We start from the raw sequence: 16713 nt of genomic DNA, 5'->3' as shown, positions 1-16713 counted from the left end.
GTGTCTTCTATACAGTATTAATACTACCTGATTTACACAATACAGAGATTTTTATTTGTGAGAGTATTTTATATATTGCATCTCTCATACAAATACAAAGGAGTGGTGTGCTCCGTAAGTACGAGAAAAAACTTACATCTATTTCTAACTCTTCAGAAAAAATATGATTTATACCAAATGAGCATGGTTTGCGAAAAATCAATCCCTGAACCCAAAGATGACTTGATAAAAGGAAAGCTGACTTATAATTTACACACTATATGATGCTGTTGGCAGCATTTTTCTGATTATCTGTCTTTTTTTTTCTCCTCATGTTCTCTGCATCCAGACCTGAAAGATAAACCTTTAGAAAACCTCCAGTGGAGCACAGAACCAGGAGCTGACCTTTCACAGTACAAAATGGATATTACTCTGATTGATACAAAGGTAAACTTGTATAACAAGTCTGCATGTTCTATGATACTGAAAAAAGCCTACAAAAGTAGTACCATGAACTTTATTCTGGGCAGACAAAACGCACTTTCTAACAAAAATCTACATTCAGCTCATTTGATAATTGTTTGCATTCATGAAATGCTTGTTTATGCATAGTACGTTACAGTTAACCCTAAAACATCTCCAAAGTCTAGTTGTTTGATAAGCTCAGTCAGGTGGCTACTCAATATGAAACTGATGTGTTTGGAGGTTGTTTTGTGTTTCTTTTAAGCAAAAAATAGTGTTCTAAGTATGTTACGAAAATGTGCAGAAAATAACTATTATCTTTCTTTGATTTGGGTGCAGGTTGGTTATTAGGATCTGTGAGAATTTTCCTGAAGTCTGTTCATTTTGTCTCACTTAAAGGCTATCTTAAAATCTTATTAATTTGACTGAGTTTTAATTTTTGTATGTTTCATTGTTACTTTTTATCTTTGTAGAATTTAACACGAAAGATTTGAAGGCATTTCTTGCCCGTCAAGTAGTGTAATCCACCAGATAAATGCTTCACATTTGAATTTCAAAACTTGTTACTCTTTTACCTAGACTTTGTCTTTATCATGCAGACATTACTGCAAAAAAAAAAAAATCACAGAAAGTGTCCAAAAAGATGCCAGTAGCTGTTGTGAAAGTGTTTCAGCTACTCAGCAGTGGCACTGACTACACCAGTTAATTCTGAGTGCAATTGTTGTGTTTGCTTTTTTTATTTAGGGTGGTTCTCAGTCAAGAGTTGGAGAGGAAGTTGTTGATATGGATTATACATATGTTAGTGAAAGTGTGCTATTAAAAAAGAAGAATCAAGAGCAAAACCAGGAAAGCAGTCCTAGTAAGGCTTTTATTCTTTTCCTTTTGGTTTGCTTTTTCCTCCTAAAAAAAAAAAAAAAAAAAAAGGGCATTTCTTTCCCTGTATGAATACATAGTAGAAATTGGTTTGCAGTAAAAAAGCACTGATCTATTTTTGTAGATTACAAAGATCAGTCTGTTTCCTAGTAGAATCAGTGGTTGTTGTTGCGGTTTTTTTACCTTAGATTAAGAAAACAATAGGATTTGTGCTGAGGTGGAGCCAGTAGCTATGCTTTTACAGTGGTTGGAGTTAAATATTTAACCATATAATAGTTCTGATCTCACCTACAACAATCACTCTTACAACAAACAGCTTTGAAAGTTTGCTGTGTAATCATATAAGACTTTCTATGGGAAGACTTAATTTCATTTCTAATGACATATAAATAGAACTAGTATATTTAATATAAATCCAGATATGTTTATATCACATTTAATGTATGGTATGCGGTGAATTATGGCTGCAGGGCAGTGACTTTTAATGGTGTGTTTTGTTTTTCTAAGCTGTTGTAACTTGATCACATTTCTGTAGTTTATCTCTTACCCACAGAAAGTACTTCCTTCTGCTTGGATAGCTCCCTAATTACAAGAACAAAAATTTAATGTATCCATTATTAAGGTTAAAGGTACATCAGAGTGATTCAGCAATTAATCAAATTTTAGAAATGGGATCCAGGTATCTTTATGAAAAATAAATTAGCATTAGCCACATTTGAAAGATTGACAGAGAAGTTGCAGAAAAAATAAATGCACAGCTGATGTTGAGTTAATCTGTACTGGAGCAGGAAGTAAACCTTAGTTCTTTTGTTATACTTTCAATCAGAATGTGCTTTCTTGACTTAAATGTTTGAGAGACCGATTTGGATGTTCATTATGCTTTTTGTAATAGGAGGAGGAAAAACAATTAATGATACCTTAACAGACTTGTTTGATCGGACAAGCCATGAAGAATATGAATCCTGCCTACTAGAAGATGGTCCTTCTGCTTGTGATGAAAAAGAAACTCTTCATGATGAAGAGCAGGATAAGGGAGTAACAGCAGCAAACAAGAAACTAAAGAGTAGGATATTTTTTTTTGCCTTTATTAGCCTGGTTAAACTACAAAAGTTGATTTTTAAATCAGCTCTGTTCTCTAGGAACAAATATGCCAAATAAACCATCAGTTCATTTTTCATAAATTCATGGGAAAACTTTCATTGCAAGGACATAACATAAACAAATATGAAAATTATTTTGATAGCTTATATTGATATTAGATGGGATATGTAACGGAAGTTAGCATAGGAGCTGTACAGCAGAGTGATGCTCACAGGAAACACCAGTATTTGGTTGCAGATTACTTGTGTCCTTTCTTCTCCTTATCCGAGGTTCTGTCAAAGATTTTTGCAGTATTTTGAGCAAACTTTCCTTTGCTATTTTGCTTATCTTTTTCACTTGTCTTGCTGCTGTTTTCTTTGTACGCCAGAAATGCTTTTTGATCACTGGTTCAATCAGTTCTGTAGTATTTTTAGTATCTGTTTGAATCTGTTGTCTCAAGCTGAATGTACATGGCATTTTTGTGTTTCTTAATAGCTGGCTGATAATTTCACAGATGTTTCTCCAGGGAGTCTGTTAACCTTATATAACACGTAATTTTTTGTTTTGCATGTATATTTACAGAACATGAGGATAAACAAGATAAGGCCAAGCAGAAAGCTTTTGTGGAGCCTTATTTCAAAAGTGATGAAAGGTAATTTAGCTTGTTCTGTATAGGCATTTTTAAGGTTCTTTATATCCTCCCTATAGGGAACTTGTTCTTCCGTAAAATAAACATGTTTCTGCATAACATAGGAGTGGCTGAAAATGCACAGGTAAAAGTTCTACTGAATTAGATAAAATTATTAGACTAAAGCTGGGGCAGGAGGGAAAAAAAAAAACACATTGAGAATCACACTAGCTGAAGGGAAGAGATTGCCTCTTCTGATTTTTTTATAATTTATTGAATGCAGGATTTTATAATCCATGCTGTTTCTTACGAGCATGTAATCATGCATGAGTTTACAAGTAATCCATAGGCTTTTTGCTCATACAAATAAAAACCTTTCCTTCTCTAGTATTTTTGCCCCTTTTTCTAGGCAATAAATGAGTAATGTGTAACAACTGTACCTCTTAGTGCTTCCTCTGTCGTCTTTCAGTATAATCATCTCTGGTAGTCTGAATACCAAGCCCTTCAGTTAAATAGTTGTTAGCTTTTTTTTACTTCAGCATGTTTTATTTGTAGAGAAAAACATGTTTATTGTTTTGTGAGCAGATAAGTTGAAGAGAATCTGTTCTGTTCTTAAATGCCAACATACGTTCCTCTTGCAGAAATCAGTGCAAGCACAACAGTGTCTCAGACAAAATAAATATTCTACAGAAGATTTATATTTGGGTAATTTTAGTCTAGTAATTACTTCCACACTATGAAAAGCCATAATAATGAAACACACATATCGGGTTATGTAAAAGATCATACTACAGTTAAAAAATCATGGAACATGGAACAGGTTTAGTTACAAAACTAGTCCCATTCAGCTGTAAATGCAGTATGATTTGGGTTTGCAGGTATTTTCTGATATTTTTTTTTCTTGACACTGTCCGTCATTTTGTTCTACATGTCTGGAAATCTCCAGTTTTTAGAAGAAATAAATTTATTATTATGTGAAAATATTTTTGTTTTTCAGAAAGACTACTGTGTTAGATTTTCCTCATATTGAGGTTATTCGAAAAAAAGAAGAAAGAAGAAAATTGGCTGGCCATACTTGTAAGGAATGTGAAATAGTAAGTAGTGCTTTAAAATTTGGTCAGTCTTTTATTCTCCTAACTCTGCTAGCATCTAAGTGCTAAGGTCCTTTGAAATTATGAATATGGTTGCATCATCATCAGTACCTACAGCAGCAGAAAAATAAGTGGTTACAAAAGTTGTTTTACTGATTTTGGGGGTTGTTAGTTTGTTTTTACTCTAGTAACTGCATATAACTTAGTCTTAAATTCTTTTGTGTATCTGTATGATAAAACCTTCTCACATCACAGTTCCAGTAAGATTTCTGCTAATAAAAAATACATTAGCTAGTCAAAGAATGACTACAAATTTCTAAGCTTTAGCTCAAAAGCTGTACTGACACTTACAGGTACTGGAATAAGTACATTTTTTAGGTCCTATTGTACCTCCATATATCTATATCTTGATTTGGGGTTTTTTCCGCCCTGTGTTTTCTGGGGTGTCTGTGTTTTCAGATAATTGCACTTGCATAGGTGCCAATGTGTATATATGTGCAAATACATGCAAAAATGTTTACAATAGCACATTAAAAAGTATGAAATTTTAGGTTTCATGTTACATCTTCTTTCCTCCCTTTCAAATTGTTAAAATGCTTTCAGATACTTGGTATAGAGATAAAATATTGAAGTAATTACATGGGTAATAAGGACATACTTCATTTGGTCATTAATTGACTTCCAGGCTGAAGTTAATTAGGTGATGATCTAATACATTATGACTTGCCAGAAGAGTGGATTAATTCCAGAGAATCCATCATTATTCAGTCATCTTTTCACTTAATTTCCACACCTATATAGAACCAACGTTTTTCATAGATTCTCGTGCCATTCACTTTATAGTCAAGTCACATTTATTTAGCTGAAGAAATTTATTGGAGTATATTTTTAACAAAACACATTCCTGAAAAATAGTTTTGGTAAAACTCATTAATAAAAAGAGTTTGAAGGAAAAAAAGATGTTGGAAAAAAACCACAAAACAAAACTAAAAATACCCAAACCTTTAGTCTCTTTCTTGGCCAGAGAACTGTGTGTTAAGTGTTTTAATTTCTTGTTTCTGTAAGCTACAGATCTTCTCCTCTTGGCAAATCCAGTTATTGTTACTTTCTGGCAAGTCAGAGTGGTAACTATGGTGTTTGGAACATTTACAGGCCTAATTTTACAATATTAGGTTTCTATGTTAAACTTCAGAAAACTTTTGGTTTGTTTTTTTGTTGGGTTTCTTTTTTTAAGTCTCTGCCATTCAAGATTAATGTCTTGGCGTGTGTGGAATGTTTGGCTGTGTCAATGCACCATAATAAAATTAGCTTTGAATTAAATGCCTGTGGAAGAAGGGAGTATTAGACAAAGTGTAAATGTTGCTTTAAAAAAGTCTTGGCTTACTTATTAGTCATATGGCTTTGAAAAGTCTTCAAATTCTGAGGAAATATTTAGGGAGTGAGTAGAAATCAGTAGATTGTTTCTGGCCATGTGCTGCAAGCAGTATGAGTGGGGAGAGTGACCTGTCATTCTGAGACGATGTTATCTTCTGCTGATACCAGTCCTTTAAGTCCTTATCTTAAAACTTTGTCGAGGCATCTCAGTCACTTCTCAGTGTAGAACGTTTGATAAAGAGGCCTTGTTTTGGTTTGTTACGAGTTTGCAATTTGATCAGAAAAATTGTATGCACAGTTATTGTAGCTTGTAAAAGTACCATTTGTTAGTGTGGTGATTAAATCTAGCTACACTTCAGATAAGCAGGAGAGTCAGATGATTTTATATACATTTAGATTACAGAAATTACTTTGTAAGTAACTTTGTGCTAAACCGAGAGGAACGTTTTAAGGGTTTGTTCTCTTTTTGAGACTGTACATTGTAGAGTTCTGTAATTAATTCTTTTACAGTGAAGACACTGCAGGATGAGACTTTGCTTATCTTTTCACATGGAAAAGCCTAACCTGAATTTTTTGTGTGGATTGAAAATGCTGTGGGTGAGATCAATCTAGAAAACAGCTGAGAGACTTTTTGCTGTTTAGCAGACATATGTAGCTTTCTCATTATGTGTCAATTCTAATAGATTTCTAAACAGGAAAAAAAATTACTGGTTTCTTTTGAATACATGCTTAGCTTGATTACTGATTAGTCTTTTTATTTTCTGTTCCTACAAAACTACTGTATTTTTCATTGTTTGATCCTCAGATATTCCCCATCAATCATAAACATTTTAATTAAAAAAAAAATGCAGAACACAGCAAACTTCTAGCAGGCTGATTTCTAAAATTCCAGGCTATTTACAGTACAAACATAAGGTGCACTGTTAATTATGCTTCAAAAAGACTCAGCTATTATTCTGTCTGGTTTACATAGATAATGTAGAATTCTTACAATTTTGTTGACTTAACTCCATGTCGTTTCTTAACTTTGATCAGTGAAAATTGATGTGTGCTAGATGATAATTACCTGTTATTCTTCTTTCATTAGTCTCTAAATCTTTAACTGAGTGACACAGACATTTTTCCAGCCAGGTGTCTGAAGTCCATCTGCATAAGTGACCCTACTCTGACTCAACCGCCAAGCTACTAATAGCCACTTAAGTTCTGGTCTTGGCATAGACTTTTTCCTGTTTAAGACAGTAGCAAATGTTTTCAAACAAAGTGTCTCCAAATTCAATGACTGAAGGGAGTTCTGCTATCACGAGCGTGGGAGTATCCTTATAGACAACACATTTTGAAGAACCTTTCACTAGGGACTCATAACCGTTCCTCAATATTATCTATGGATCTGGCAGTTTATTCTATCCTGCATACCAGGACTTCGCAGTAGACAGACCAGTAATACGAAGTTTTGGGTACAGCCTGCTAACATCCTGAATCTTGACCAGGAGGCCCACGTGTTACTAGATCATTCCTGTACTAATAAGGGCTTAAAGAGCAGAATTATGTTCTGGTGTCACACTTTGTAGAATGGCAAGAAATATGAAATTATATTGGGGGAGAAGAAAGTGTACCTCAGTTTCAGGCAGAGCTGCAGTTTCCACAGGCTATAGAATCATAAAATGAAATGAGTCTGCTCTTCCTATTTTGTGCAGTATTGTCACTGACTTTTTGAAAGCTGTAATTATTCTTTTTCTATACACTAATGAATAATTAATATCTCACAATTTTTTTGGAGGAGGATTTTTATGCCTATTTTAGACTTTCCCTGCCATCTAGTAGGAAAAAAGGAATTCACTAGTGTACTTTACGATTCCAAGTAGGTAGGTTTTCTGAAACACTACCAGTAGATGGGGACAGGAAGTAATCACTATTGACAGGTATATTCTGTTCCTTTTCTCATTACCTCAGTCTAGATCACTTTCCAGCTGATTGAATGAGGTTTTAAACTTGAGTTTGCCTTTTTGAAATATAACACTATCATTTCAGTAGAATTGTTTTACCACTTTTACGAGGGTCAGGTTTTTTGTGCAATCCAGACTGACTTGGCTTGCCACTTGAGGCAAACAGTGCATCTGCTTTCAAAAAATTTTGGCAGTCTATGGTACTGAAGTACAGATTGGTACTTAGAATCACAAACTAAACCAGTAGAAAACTGCATTAAAAATCCCTGTCTTTCTACAGCGCTACTCATGGCAACACCCAGCAAGAAAGTTTGGAGAATATATATACTATTCTTGTTGCAGCTCCCAGTAGAGCTGACAGGGATGAAAGAGTAGCTAGCTGATTTACTGTATACTTTAGAGAATGCCCAGCTGGCAGATAGTTTCTAGAGTCCCAGTGTCAAGTCAGCTAATTAAACTAGCTCTTTATTTACTCCTAATTTGAGGGTGATTAAATAGGAAGTATTTTGACTTACGTTTGCTGTTATTACTGTAAAATACACTGGAAATAATTCTGTGGCATGGATTTTGCAGTGCATTTATCTACTTTCCTACTTTATTTGTAAATGCAAGCTGAAACTTAGTTTTTAGAAAATTCCCATCTATCTCAACACCTGCGCTACTTAGCTTTGTAAAATCAGTCACTAAAACTGTTGACATAAGTAATTGTACACATGCCTAAACCTTGTACCTATGGTATGTTAAAAGGTATAAAGCTAGCAAATTTGCCACCATAGATTATACTTATCTGTAAATTCAGTAAGCTTTTAGGATAACGGCCAGGTGTTTGTCATTTGGATAACAAATTTCTGCTCTTGGCTGTCCTCACCATTATTTTTAGATAACTGCGTTAATAAACAGTGATTGACGATGTCATTGTGCAAAGCAGTTGCTCTGTATGTATGAATTTGTTAACTTGGATCTTTTTTCCTAACATTCAGTATTATGCAGACATTCCAGAAGAAGAGAGAGAAAAGAAACTAGCTTCCTGTTCAAGACACAGATTTCGCTACATTCCTCCAAATACACCTGAAAATTTCTGGGAGGTTGGATTTCCTTCCACCCAAACTTGTGTGGAAAGAGGTTTGTGCAAAAAAGGCTTATGAAGGACTTTTTAAAGCTGACTTCCCCCCACCCCAAAATGGTTCCCTGAAGTTATCTCTAGTTCATAAAGCAGCCTTTCTCAACCTGTCTTGTTGAGGTCTGTTTACTTATTGACAGCCATTATTCTGAATAAATATGGTCTTTTTTTAGCAGCTGCTGTACTACTAGAAGGGAATATAAGGAAACTTTCTTAGAGCCTAGATAGAGAGGGCAGAAATAATTGGGATTTTCATAGAACTTAATTAAAACCCTACATGTCTTTGAACCAAAGCAAGAATTGAGTCAACAATTTGAGTCAAAGGCTGAGGGATTGTACTTACTGAGGCAGCACTGTTGATGTCTTTGTATCTTTAGAGCTCCATAGTACCACATGATAATGGAAATGTTGAATGTAGGGTGTGATTAAATAGCTTTTAATACATATACCCTGCGTGTTAGTGACACGCAAAAGCTGTTGGGCTTTTTTTTCCACTCTGCTTCACAGAAGATTGTTCTTTCTTTCCTAAATAAGTCTAGTAAATTCTAGAGCTTGGTATAAAAATGAGTTTTTACTAATGGTGTTAAAACGTGGTGAGTTTGTAGTGTACTGTATGTAGATTTCTTCAGAAGTGATGAAACTCTGAGGTAAGAAGCCCTGTGTGAACTCTGAGTTATATCTTTATTTGTTCATGCTATTAGCTGTGAAGCATTAATCTTCACTTATTTTTATCTGTTCTAATAACAGTTTCAGGTCAGGCATAGGAAATGTCAGAGATGTGTGTGTCGTCTTGTGTGATAGTGTTGCAGTATCATCCTTAATCTTTCAGAATGGGGAGCCTTGATTTTTAGGGACTTAGCAATTTTCTTAGTGCAAATCATAGGGCTTAAGATATATTGAGTCGTGTTCATTTAAATTTTAAACTGTATTTCCAGGAAATATGTGTATTCCAAACACTGTTCAGAACTTTAAGCCTCACCTGCATTGTGGGGGCAAATGTCAAATTTGCTCTTGAAGCCCTAGTCAAGTTCTCCCTTCTTAAATATCCACGGCAAAGGGTTAGGCTAGTCACAGAATTTGCAGGCCATTAAGCTTCCTTGGGCTTGGTTAGGCTTCAGGAAAATGGTTCTTTGTTTTCCCATTAATATGTCTCTGGTATCACATAAGGAAAAGTAAATCCCTCAGTCCAGCTAGCCAGCACCTCAGGAGCACTGCTGAATTGCCACTTCCTTTGTGAAGTCTTTTTCCTCTCTTGTGTATCCAGTTAAACAGGGCATTTGGCTGAGGCTAATACATTCTTACTTTAAGTAATGAGAGTTCTCACCACTCTAGAACCACCTTTGGTTCTCCCTCATTATCTTTCAAGATGAACAAATCATAGTCCTTCCTCTTCCAACCTGGTTGCCTTTTACATGTTTCAGCCAATGAGAAAGCTGGTTTAAGCTAGGTACGTCCACTTACAACTTCAGAGGATTGAGATATCCTGTTAGGGAGATTGTTACTACACGTTTAGAATCTACTTGCAACCTTGTTAAAAATAGCATCTTGGCTATCTCCTTGTTTTGCTAGAGTGAGAGCTGTTCAGTTGTTAATGGTCCTCAACAGCATGTCAGAGGCAGGCTTGATCAGCTCTTTTTTGGTAAAAATCCATATTTACAAAAATGCAGCAGGAACACCAGAACGAGTTCCCGTGATGAACAATTACAGCTGTCACTCTGAAGTAGCAGGGTACAGAGGATGTGTTTTCTACTTCTTACGGGTATCTTGAACCAACTGTGGTTTGCTGGGTTTCTTAAAAAAACCTGAGTTGCGTAGACAGCATTTTCCAACTATGAAGTAGGAATCTGCTAATCTCACTTCAGCGGATGTTAGTGCTGATGAGCAGTAATGGTTTGACAAAAGCCAGGTGCTGTAACTGATTTGCATAAAATGCTTACTATCAGTGTTAGCTAAATTGAGCATGTTATGGAAATTTTCTATATACTTTTCTTAACAGAGTGCTTTCAAGGTGTGTTTGATCTATAGGTTCATGTTTGGCTTTTTCCAGATTGACAAGTCTTTAATAAACAAGAATGCCCTCCAGGCAGAGGGGTATACTGTGTAACCCACAAAGCACATGTGCCTGAAGTTTTCTCTGTATGACTAGGAAATACATTTTTAAAAGTAATGTTTATTAGTCAACTGAATTTGCAGTACCTACATACCTTGTTACTCTTACGTAAAATCTTCTGTAGAAAAGGCGATGAAAAATGCAATTTTGGTTTGAATAGCTGAACAATTGATAGTTTCCATTCTCTTCGATATTATCTGTCTCTGTTGCATTACTATGCAGTCATCTACTAGAAAGCAGCTGAGTGTTTTTATTCATGATAATGTACCCTGGGTTCTCTAATTTTTTGTCAAGTGAGAACCAGTTGCCATAAAAGGAAAGAAAATTCACAAGTTATTTTTTGAGGGTAAACAAAAAATAAAACTTTAAGTTATGCATGGTTTTATATTGTGTTTCTTAACTCAGATTTTTTTCTTATTCTTTTAAGGCTATATTAAAGAGGATCTGTCTTCCTGCCAACGTCCAAAAAGACGGCAGCCTTATGCCGTAATGTTTTCTCCGAAAGGCAAAGAGCAGAAGACATAGGATAGGGAAGTAAGGCACGCCAACTTGAAGAGTATCTTTCCTGTCCTCGGATATTTATAGTTAATATAAACTTGAAATAAAGAACTGTGTTTTTCCACAATGATAGATAAATAGTTTCATTAAATATGTAAATTTTATAAAATTAATTTGAAAAGCTGATGTACCAGGAAAGAAAACTATTTAATGTATGTTTGTTTCATATTGTGTTAATACATTTTGTATTAATTTTCACACCTGTCAGACAATGAGTTTCACCTTTTTTTTGTGTCTTTGAAGTCAACAGCTAAAATTCCAGCAAATCCTGTATAAACTTTTTGTCAGTGGGTTGAAGTCACTGGGTCTAAATGCCTGTCAATGGGAACACAAATACAGATTTTGTAGGGTGCTTTTATGTTGCACTGGATTTTTTTATATAGCCTTCCTCTTTTGGCAGTAATGATTATACCTACTTGTAATAAAGCTGTATTAAATATGAAACATATCTACTGTTAATAGTTTGGAGGTATGCAAACCATGTAGTTTAAGTGTCTTAAATTTTGGTGTTAAATGTATAGCACCATGTTTTCCTCAGTGTTTAAATTAGAACATCCGGTATTTTTTTTCTTAATTTGGATCTTAAGCATTGTTGTTTCTAAATTTGGATGGCAGCTATGCACAGAGTTGTCCTAGATGATGGCTGTTGCTGTCCACTAGATTATGAAGGATTCTCCATAGATATTTGAAACTAATATTTTGTAGCAGGGGGATATAGTATCATACTTGCGTTTGGGGAGTAAGAGCATACAGTATCATAGAGACAAGGTAATGCTTTTACATAGGTAAGCAGGCCAAAGATCACTATAAGATGCTTAGGAATAACGTAGCATTCTAGAATAGAATAAAATGTTCAAGCAGCTACAGTCAAGACTTAGGCTCAACCAGTGAGAATTCTCTTTAAAAAGAGATCATAAAGCAAGCAACTATTTAAATGCCTTAACCCAAAATAGAAGAATAGAAATTCATTAGAAGAATAGCCTTTCTATTCTTGTATTTTATATATTTGTGTGTGTATTTAAAAACTTGGTGTGTAGGACCATGTAATTCTAGGTGTAGTTGTATAGGAGTGGCAGTTGGCTCTGCAGGTGGAGAGGTTCTGGCATATGCCTAAAAAGAAAACTAAACAAAAAATTAATTTAACATTAAGGAACACAAAATTCTCTTAGGTTGAAATTACAGGCCTTGTGGAAAAATAGAAGATGGTGTATCACTAGGCGCTGTCCACATCCTACCTGCATAGTTGATTGATTTGGTTTCACAGGGATCCTAAGGCATAGCAAAGGCATGAAGCCAAATAACAGTGAAAACTTCAGTGTTTCCCATATATGCTAACGCATGCTGACAATAACTGTTTACACACTGTATAAGTTCATTTCTTGGAGCAGGTAGTCAAAGAATCCCTCCGAAGGTAAGTCTAGTTTCCTGAAGATAACTTCAAAGAAAATTGACAAGTGCTGCCAAGAAGGTGGAATTCTTGCACGTATCATGAAAATTGTTTTAAGAAAACTGTTACATGCTCTGAATAAATATTTATCTATTTAAAAAAAAGTTGTTGACAAAGTAAGGTAGGAGGGTGCTTTTAACTAGGGAGAACCTTTACAAAGTAGAAGTTATGTCCACAAAAAGAAAAGTACAGGCACATTGAAGCAAATTTTCATGTGATAATCTACAAAGTAGGCTATATGAAAAAGTTTCTTGAATTAGTTCTTAAAAACAGGATTTATAATTATCAGAAGGAGCAAATGTCACAGTAAGTTAGTAGAATCCAGTGGTAATAGGAGCATTCAAAGGTAAGATGATGAGAAAAGTTGGGATTTTTGCAGTGATGTTCACTATGGGAGTGCCTGGAGAACCTTCCCTTGCAGGGCGTGTGGGCAGAGCTGTTGCAAACTGAAGGGGCAGGAAAGGGCAATGAAATGAGTGTCAGGAAGCTGCCGGGGCTGGAGCCTACTCCCATGGATTTGAAGAAGAAATTGCTGACCCCTTCACTGTGACATGGGACTTGTCACTTAAAGCAGCTTTGGTCAAGGAGCACAAAGTGACTAATCTGCCATCAGACTTCAAAAAAAAAAAAAAAAAAAAAAAAAAGATTCAAGGAGATCAGTGGAGCTGCAGCCTGATGAGTTTTACATAGTATTGGAAAAGTGGGCTAATCAACAAGAGTATAACCAACAAGATTTTCAGACCTATGGATAAATAGAGTGTGAAAAGACTTTTAAAGGAGAGTCATTCTGATGGTCTTTTAAGCTTTTTGAAAGTATGAAAGCATCATCATCTGACAGCCTGTAGTAGAACCAGCCTGTCAGGATATAAAAGGAGAGGTTCTTTCCTAGATGACACCTGTTTGAACCACGACAGTGGGAGGAAATTGCAGTGGAGCTCTGCTAGGACCTGTTTCATTCAGCCTATTCCAAGTGTTGAGAAAGGGTGGAGGGCAAAGCTGAAAGTTGGTTAAATTATTCACTGTGCAAGTAGAACGGCAATGTAGAAAAGAAGGGGGGAATTTGCAAAACAGGAGGTAAGATTCGACGCCTTCACACAAGGAGTGTAGTGTGATAGATGCCAATAAAGTCATGAAGTGTGGAAGCAGTAAATAGGAAGGGTTGCTCACTAAGGGGCAGGAGGTTTAATTACAAGCAGAAAGGAGCGGTTAGATTCTGTGAGGATATTGCTGCTCCACTAGAGGACAGTAGGGACCTGCTTTTGTGCTTAAAACAATAGAAGTACCAAGTTAGCCATTTTTTTTCAGTTGCCTGTGAATATTTTGATCTCTTGCCTAGCTGTTCTAGTGCCAGAAAATATATTTCACTATTGAGCTCAGACTTCATCTTGATAACCAAGAGATCAATTTTAAAAATCTAGAAACACAAATAGAGACAGAGTATGGTTTCCTTTCCAGAAAGTAAGAGAAGTTCCTATAGAAATACCGGAAGTCTGAGCAACTTTTGTGTACCAAAAAAGGTAACTGAATTTTATGTTTTAGAAGTTCAGTTAAAGATTTTTATTTGCTGTAATTTCTAATGGCAATTTCTAATTATTGCTTACCTATATTTTTAGCAAACTCTTGAAAGAATATACTTTTTTGTTCAGAGGAAATGGAAGGAGAAAGGGAGCCAGTCAAACTCAGCAAGGAAATTCTGCTGAAAAAATAAATTAGAATGTTATGTTCATAATTAGCTTTGGCCGTCTTTGTCCTCTTTATGGCATGGCAGCACGTGACCACAGTCAGTGGCGCTGTCAGAGGAGTGGACTGTCAGCTTTGAGCTGGTTTTTTCCACATCTGTAAGCAGTGAAGAAGAAGGGGAATTCTGGATAAAAACTGTAAACTGAAGTCAGTTCATGTCTTTGGAGGAGATTGGGACAATTGACTAAAACCAATGTTTGAGCCAAGTATTCATGTATGTTTTTACATGAAACCAATGCTCACCAGGTGAGGGGCCGGGGGGAATTTCTTCAAGTGTATTCAGGTATGAGCATCCAAATGGGAATCTCTGAATAGCAGTGCCTGTTGGGTCATACCTCCACCATCTGGCACTCCTGCCAGGGCAGCCACAGCTGTCTTCTAGTCTTGTACTTGTCTCTGACAGTGTCTGAGGATTCAGCTGTGTCTACAGGCTGCCTCTTCTCATTCTGTGAAATAAGGGAAGACTTAGCATAATCGGTGCTAGGATTTGTGCATCTTTTTTAACAGATAACACAGATATATAGATAATGCATTAGCCATGACTGAGAGAACCTGAAGGCTTGAAGTTTGCGTAGTAACAGCTCCCAAAGAGACAGTAATATCTAAAACTTATCCATTTGACATCATCAAAACCAACTAACCAACTGTTAGGATGGGTGTGGTTTCTGAAAGTCAGATTTTCTTAACTCGGATCCAAGATAATGCTCAAGGGTTCCAGCAAAGCTTTTTCTGGACTACCGGAGTACAGAGCATTGCCCCTGTTACTCCTAGTGATTCTTAGCGTCTATCCAAGTTTGCGATGCTCAGACACAGGCATAGGCCCAATGATCATACAGCCTTCAAGTTGGTGGCTTAGTGTAATTCCCAAGGTTTTAAAGATGGCAAGTTGATGGCTTTAGCACATCCAGACTGCTATCTGTCCGGTCTGCAAACAGACCTCGGCCTGAGAAACAAGCCTTTGATCATAAAACTTGTCTTGAGCTGCTTGGAGCACAGAAGTCAGACAAATTGTTAAGATGTCCACAGGCCATCTGTGTTTTCAGCCCTGCCTGCAAGGCCAATTTGGTCATTGGTTGCTTTAATTAATTGTGCTTTTGAACTTTGCCTTTCTCACACAGAAAGAATGAATGGCTTGTCCCTAATGAAGCAGGAGGAAAACAATGTCTGTCCGCTGATTAATGGAAACTACTGTCAAAAAAAAAAATAATTCAAGAGAACAAAATTATAGGTGGGGGAAGAGCAGAGGAAGAGGCAGAGGGAGGGGTTGATACATCATGGGGTGCCTGTGGACACTTACTTTTAGAAATAATCAACATTAAAATCAGCCTAGCCTTGCCAGCTCTGATCTTCAAAGAAAGGGCTTTGCTGCATTCAGATAAAACAGTTGTGGGGAATTTAGAACAACAAGCTGATGATACCTTTTGTGTGTGTTATTGCAGAAAGACTGCTTGGTCTGAACAGATTCAGCCTTTGCTTTGTTCCTGCACAGAGTGAGCGTAAAGTTTCCAGGAGTGTCTCAGTGTACAGGTATGAACAGGTAGCTAGGGAGGGAGGGAGCGAGACAGTGCAGAAATAAGCTCAAATTGTGACTTAACAGAAGATGGATCAAGCTTGCTTCATGCCCACGTCGAACGGTTTCATTAGATAAAAACTGAAACGTAAAGCGTTTTCCTCAGAATTCCTCTTGCTTCTTTTAGTCTGTGCTTTGTGTGCAGTCTTGGAGGACAATTGCTGTTCCTGTGTGTGAGCACGTGGAAAAATTTTGTGCTGTAGTTTGCCTTCCGTGAATTACTGTAGAGGTTACAAAGTAATGGATCAGCACAGGCTGGGTTGCTGTGTCTTAGAACAAGGGTGTGCTATAAAAATACACCATGCATTTTGACCATCAAATTTGAAATTATGAGTGCTGTACATACAGATAAATCTCTTCTCCCCTCGATGGTCATACTAATATGACATTTTTCCTGGGTTACAATTGTCTTCTGTCTCCTGCTTTTTAATCTTCTCCTTTTTAGAATACTTTTAGGATATACGTGTGGCTAGATATTAGGCATCCTGGGCACAGTGCTTGAGGTGCAAGCATCATCACAGCAGAGCCGTGTGGACACCCAGGTGGTTACTGCATCACCTTCATTGTAAAGAGCGGCACTGGGAGTCTCCAGTCAAGGGCAGTGACATCTGTCTCCCACACTTGGCAGTGGTGGGAGGTGACCCTGTCCAGCAGGAACTTCAAGAAGAACATTTGAAGACCGCTTGTCCTTGGGTGGTTTTCGCCTGCATTCCAGCTGCAGCCACGAACAAAGCTAAT

At 36.5% G+C, this 16713-nt stretch overlaps 1 protein-coding gene and 1 long non-coding RNA gene across 4 annotated transcripts in view; one reads left to right on the top strand and one right to left on the bottom strand.

Annotated features, from left to right (window-relative positions):
• The window catches only part of RBBP8 (RB binding protein 8, endonuclease), a 39807-nt gene extending 28387 nt beyond the window's left edge, over window positions 1-11420 (top strand). For all 3 annotated transcript variants that reach the window (XM_056332337.1, XM_056332338.1, XM_056332335.1), the window contains 7 exons: window positions 329-426; window positions 1186-1300; window positions 2207-2377; window positions 2977-3046; window positions 4020-4116; window positions 8411-8552; window positions 11088-11420. In XM_056332337.1, coding sequence (XP_056188312.1) covers window positions 329-426; window positions 1186-1300; window positions 2207-2377; window positions 2977-3046; window positions 4020-4116; window positions 8411-8552; window positions 11088-11185 — 791 coding nt within the window. In that variant the 3' untranslated portion in view covers window positions 11186-11420. The remainder of the gene's footprint in view (window positions 1-328; window positions 427-1185; window positions 1301-2206; window positions 2378-2976; window positions 3047-4019; window positions 4117-8410; window positions 8553-11087) is intronic.
• The window catches only part of LOC130146307 (uncharacterized), a 41277-nt gene that overhangs the window by 13030 nt on the left and 11534 nt on the right, over window positions 1-16713 (bottom strand). Inside the window, exon 2 of the long non-coding RNA XR_008820855.1 lies at window positions 14741-14851. This is a non-coding gene — a long non-coding RNA (uncharacterized LOC130146307). The remainder of the gene's footprint in view (window positions 1-14740; window positions 14852-16713) is intronic.

This window comes from Falco biarmicus, chromosome 3 (assembly GCF_023638135.1).
Source record: "Falco biarmicus isolate bFalBia1 chromosome 3, bFalBia1.pri, whole genome shotgun sequence".
Taxonomy (NCBI): domain Eukaryota; kingdom Metazoa; phylum Chordata; class Aves; order Falconiformes; family Falconidae; genus Falco; species Falco biarmicus.
This window is presented reverse-complemented; position numbering and strand designations above follow the sequence as displayed.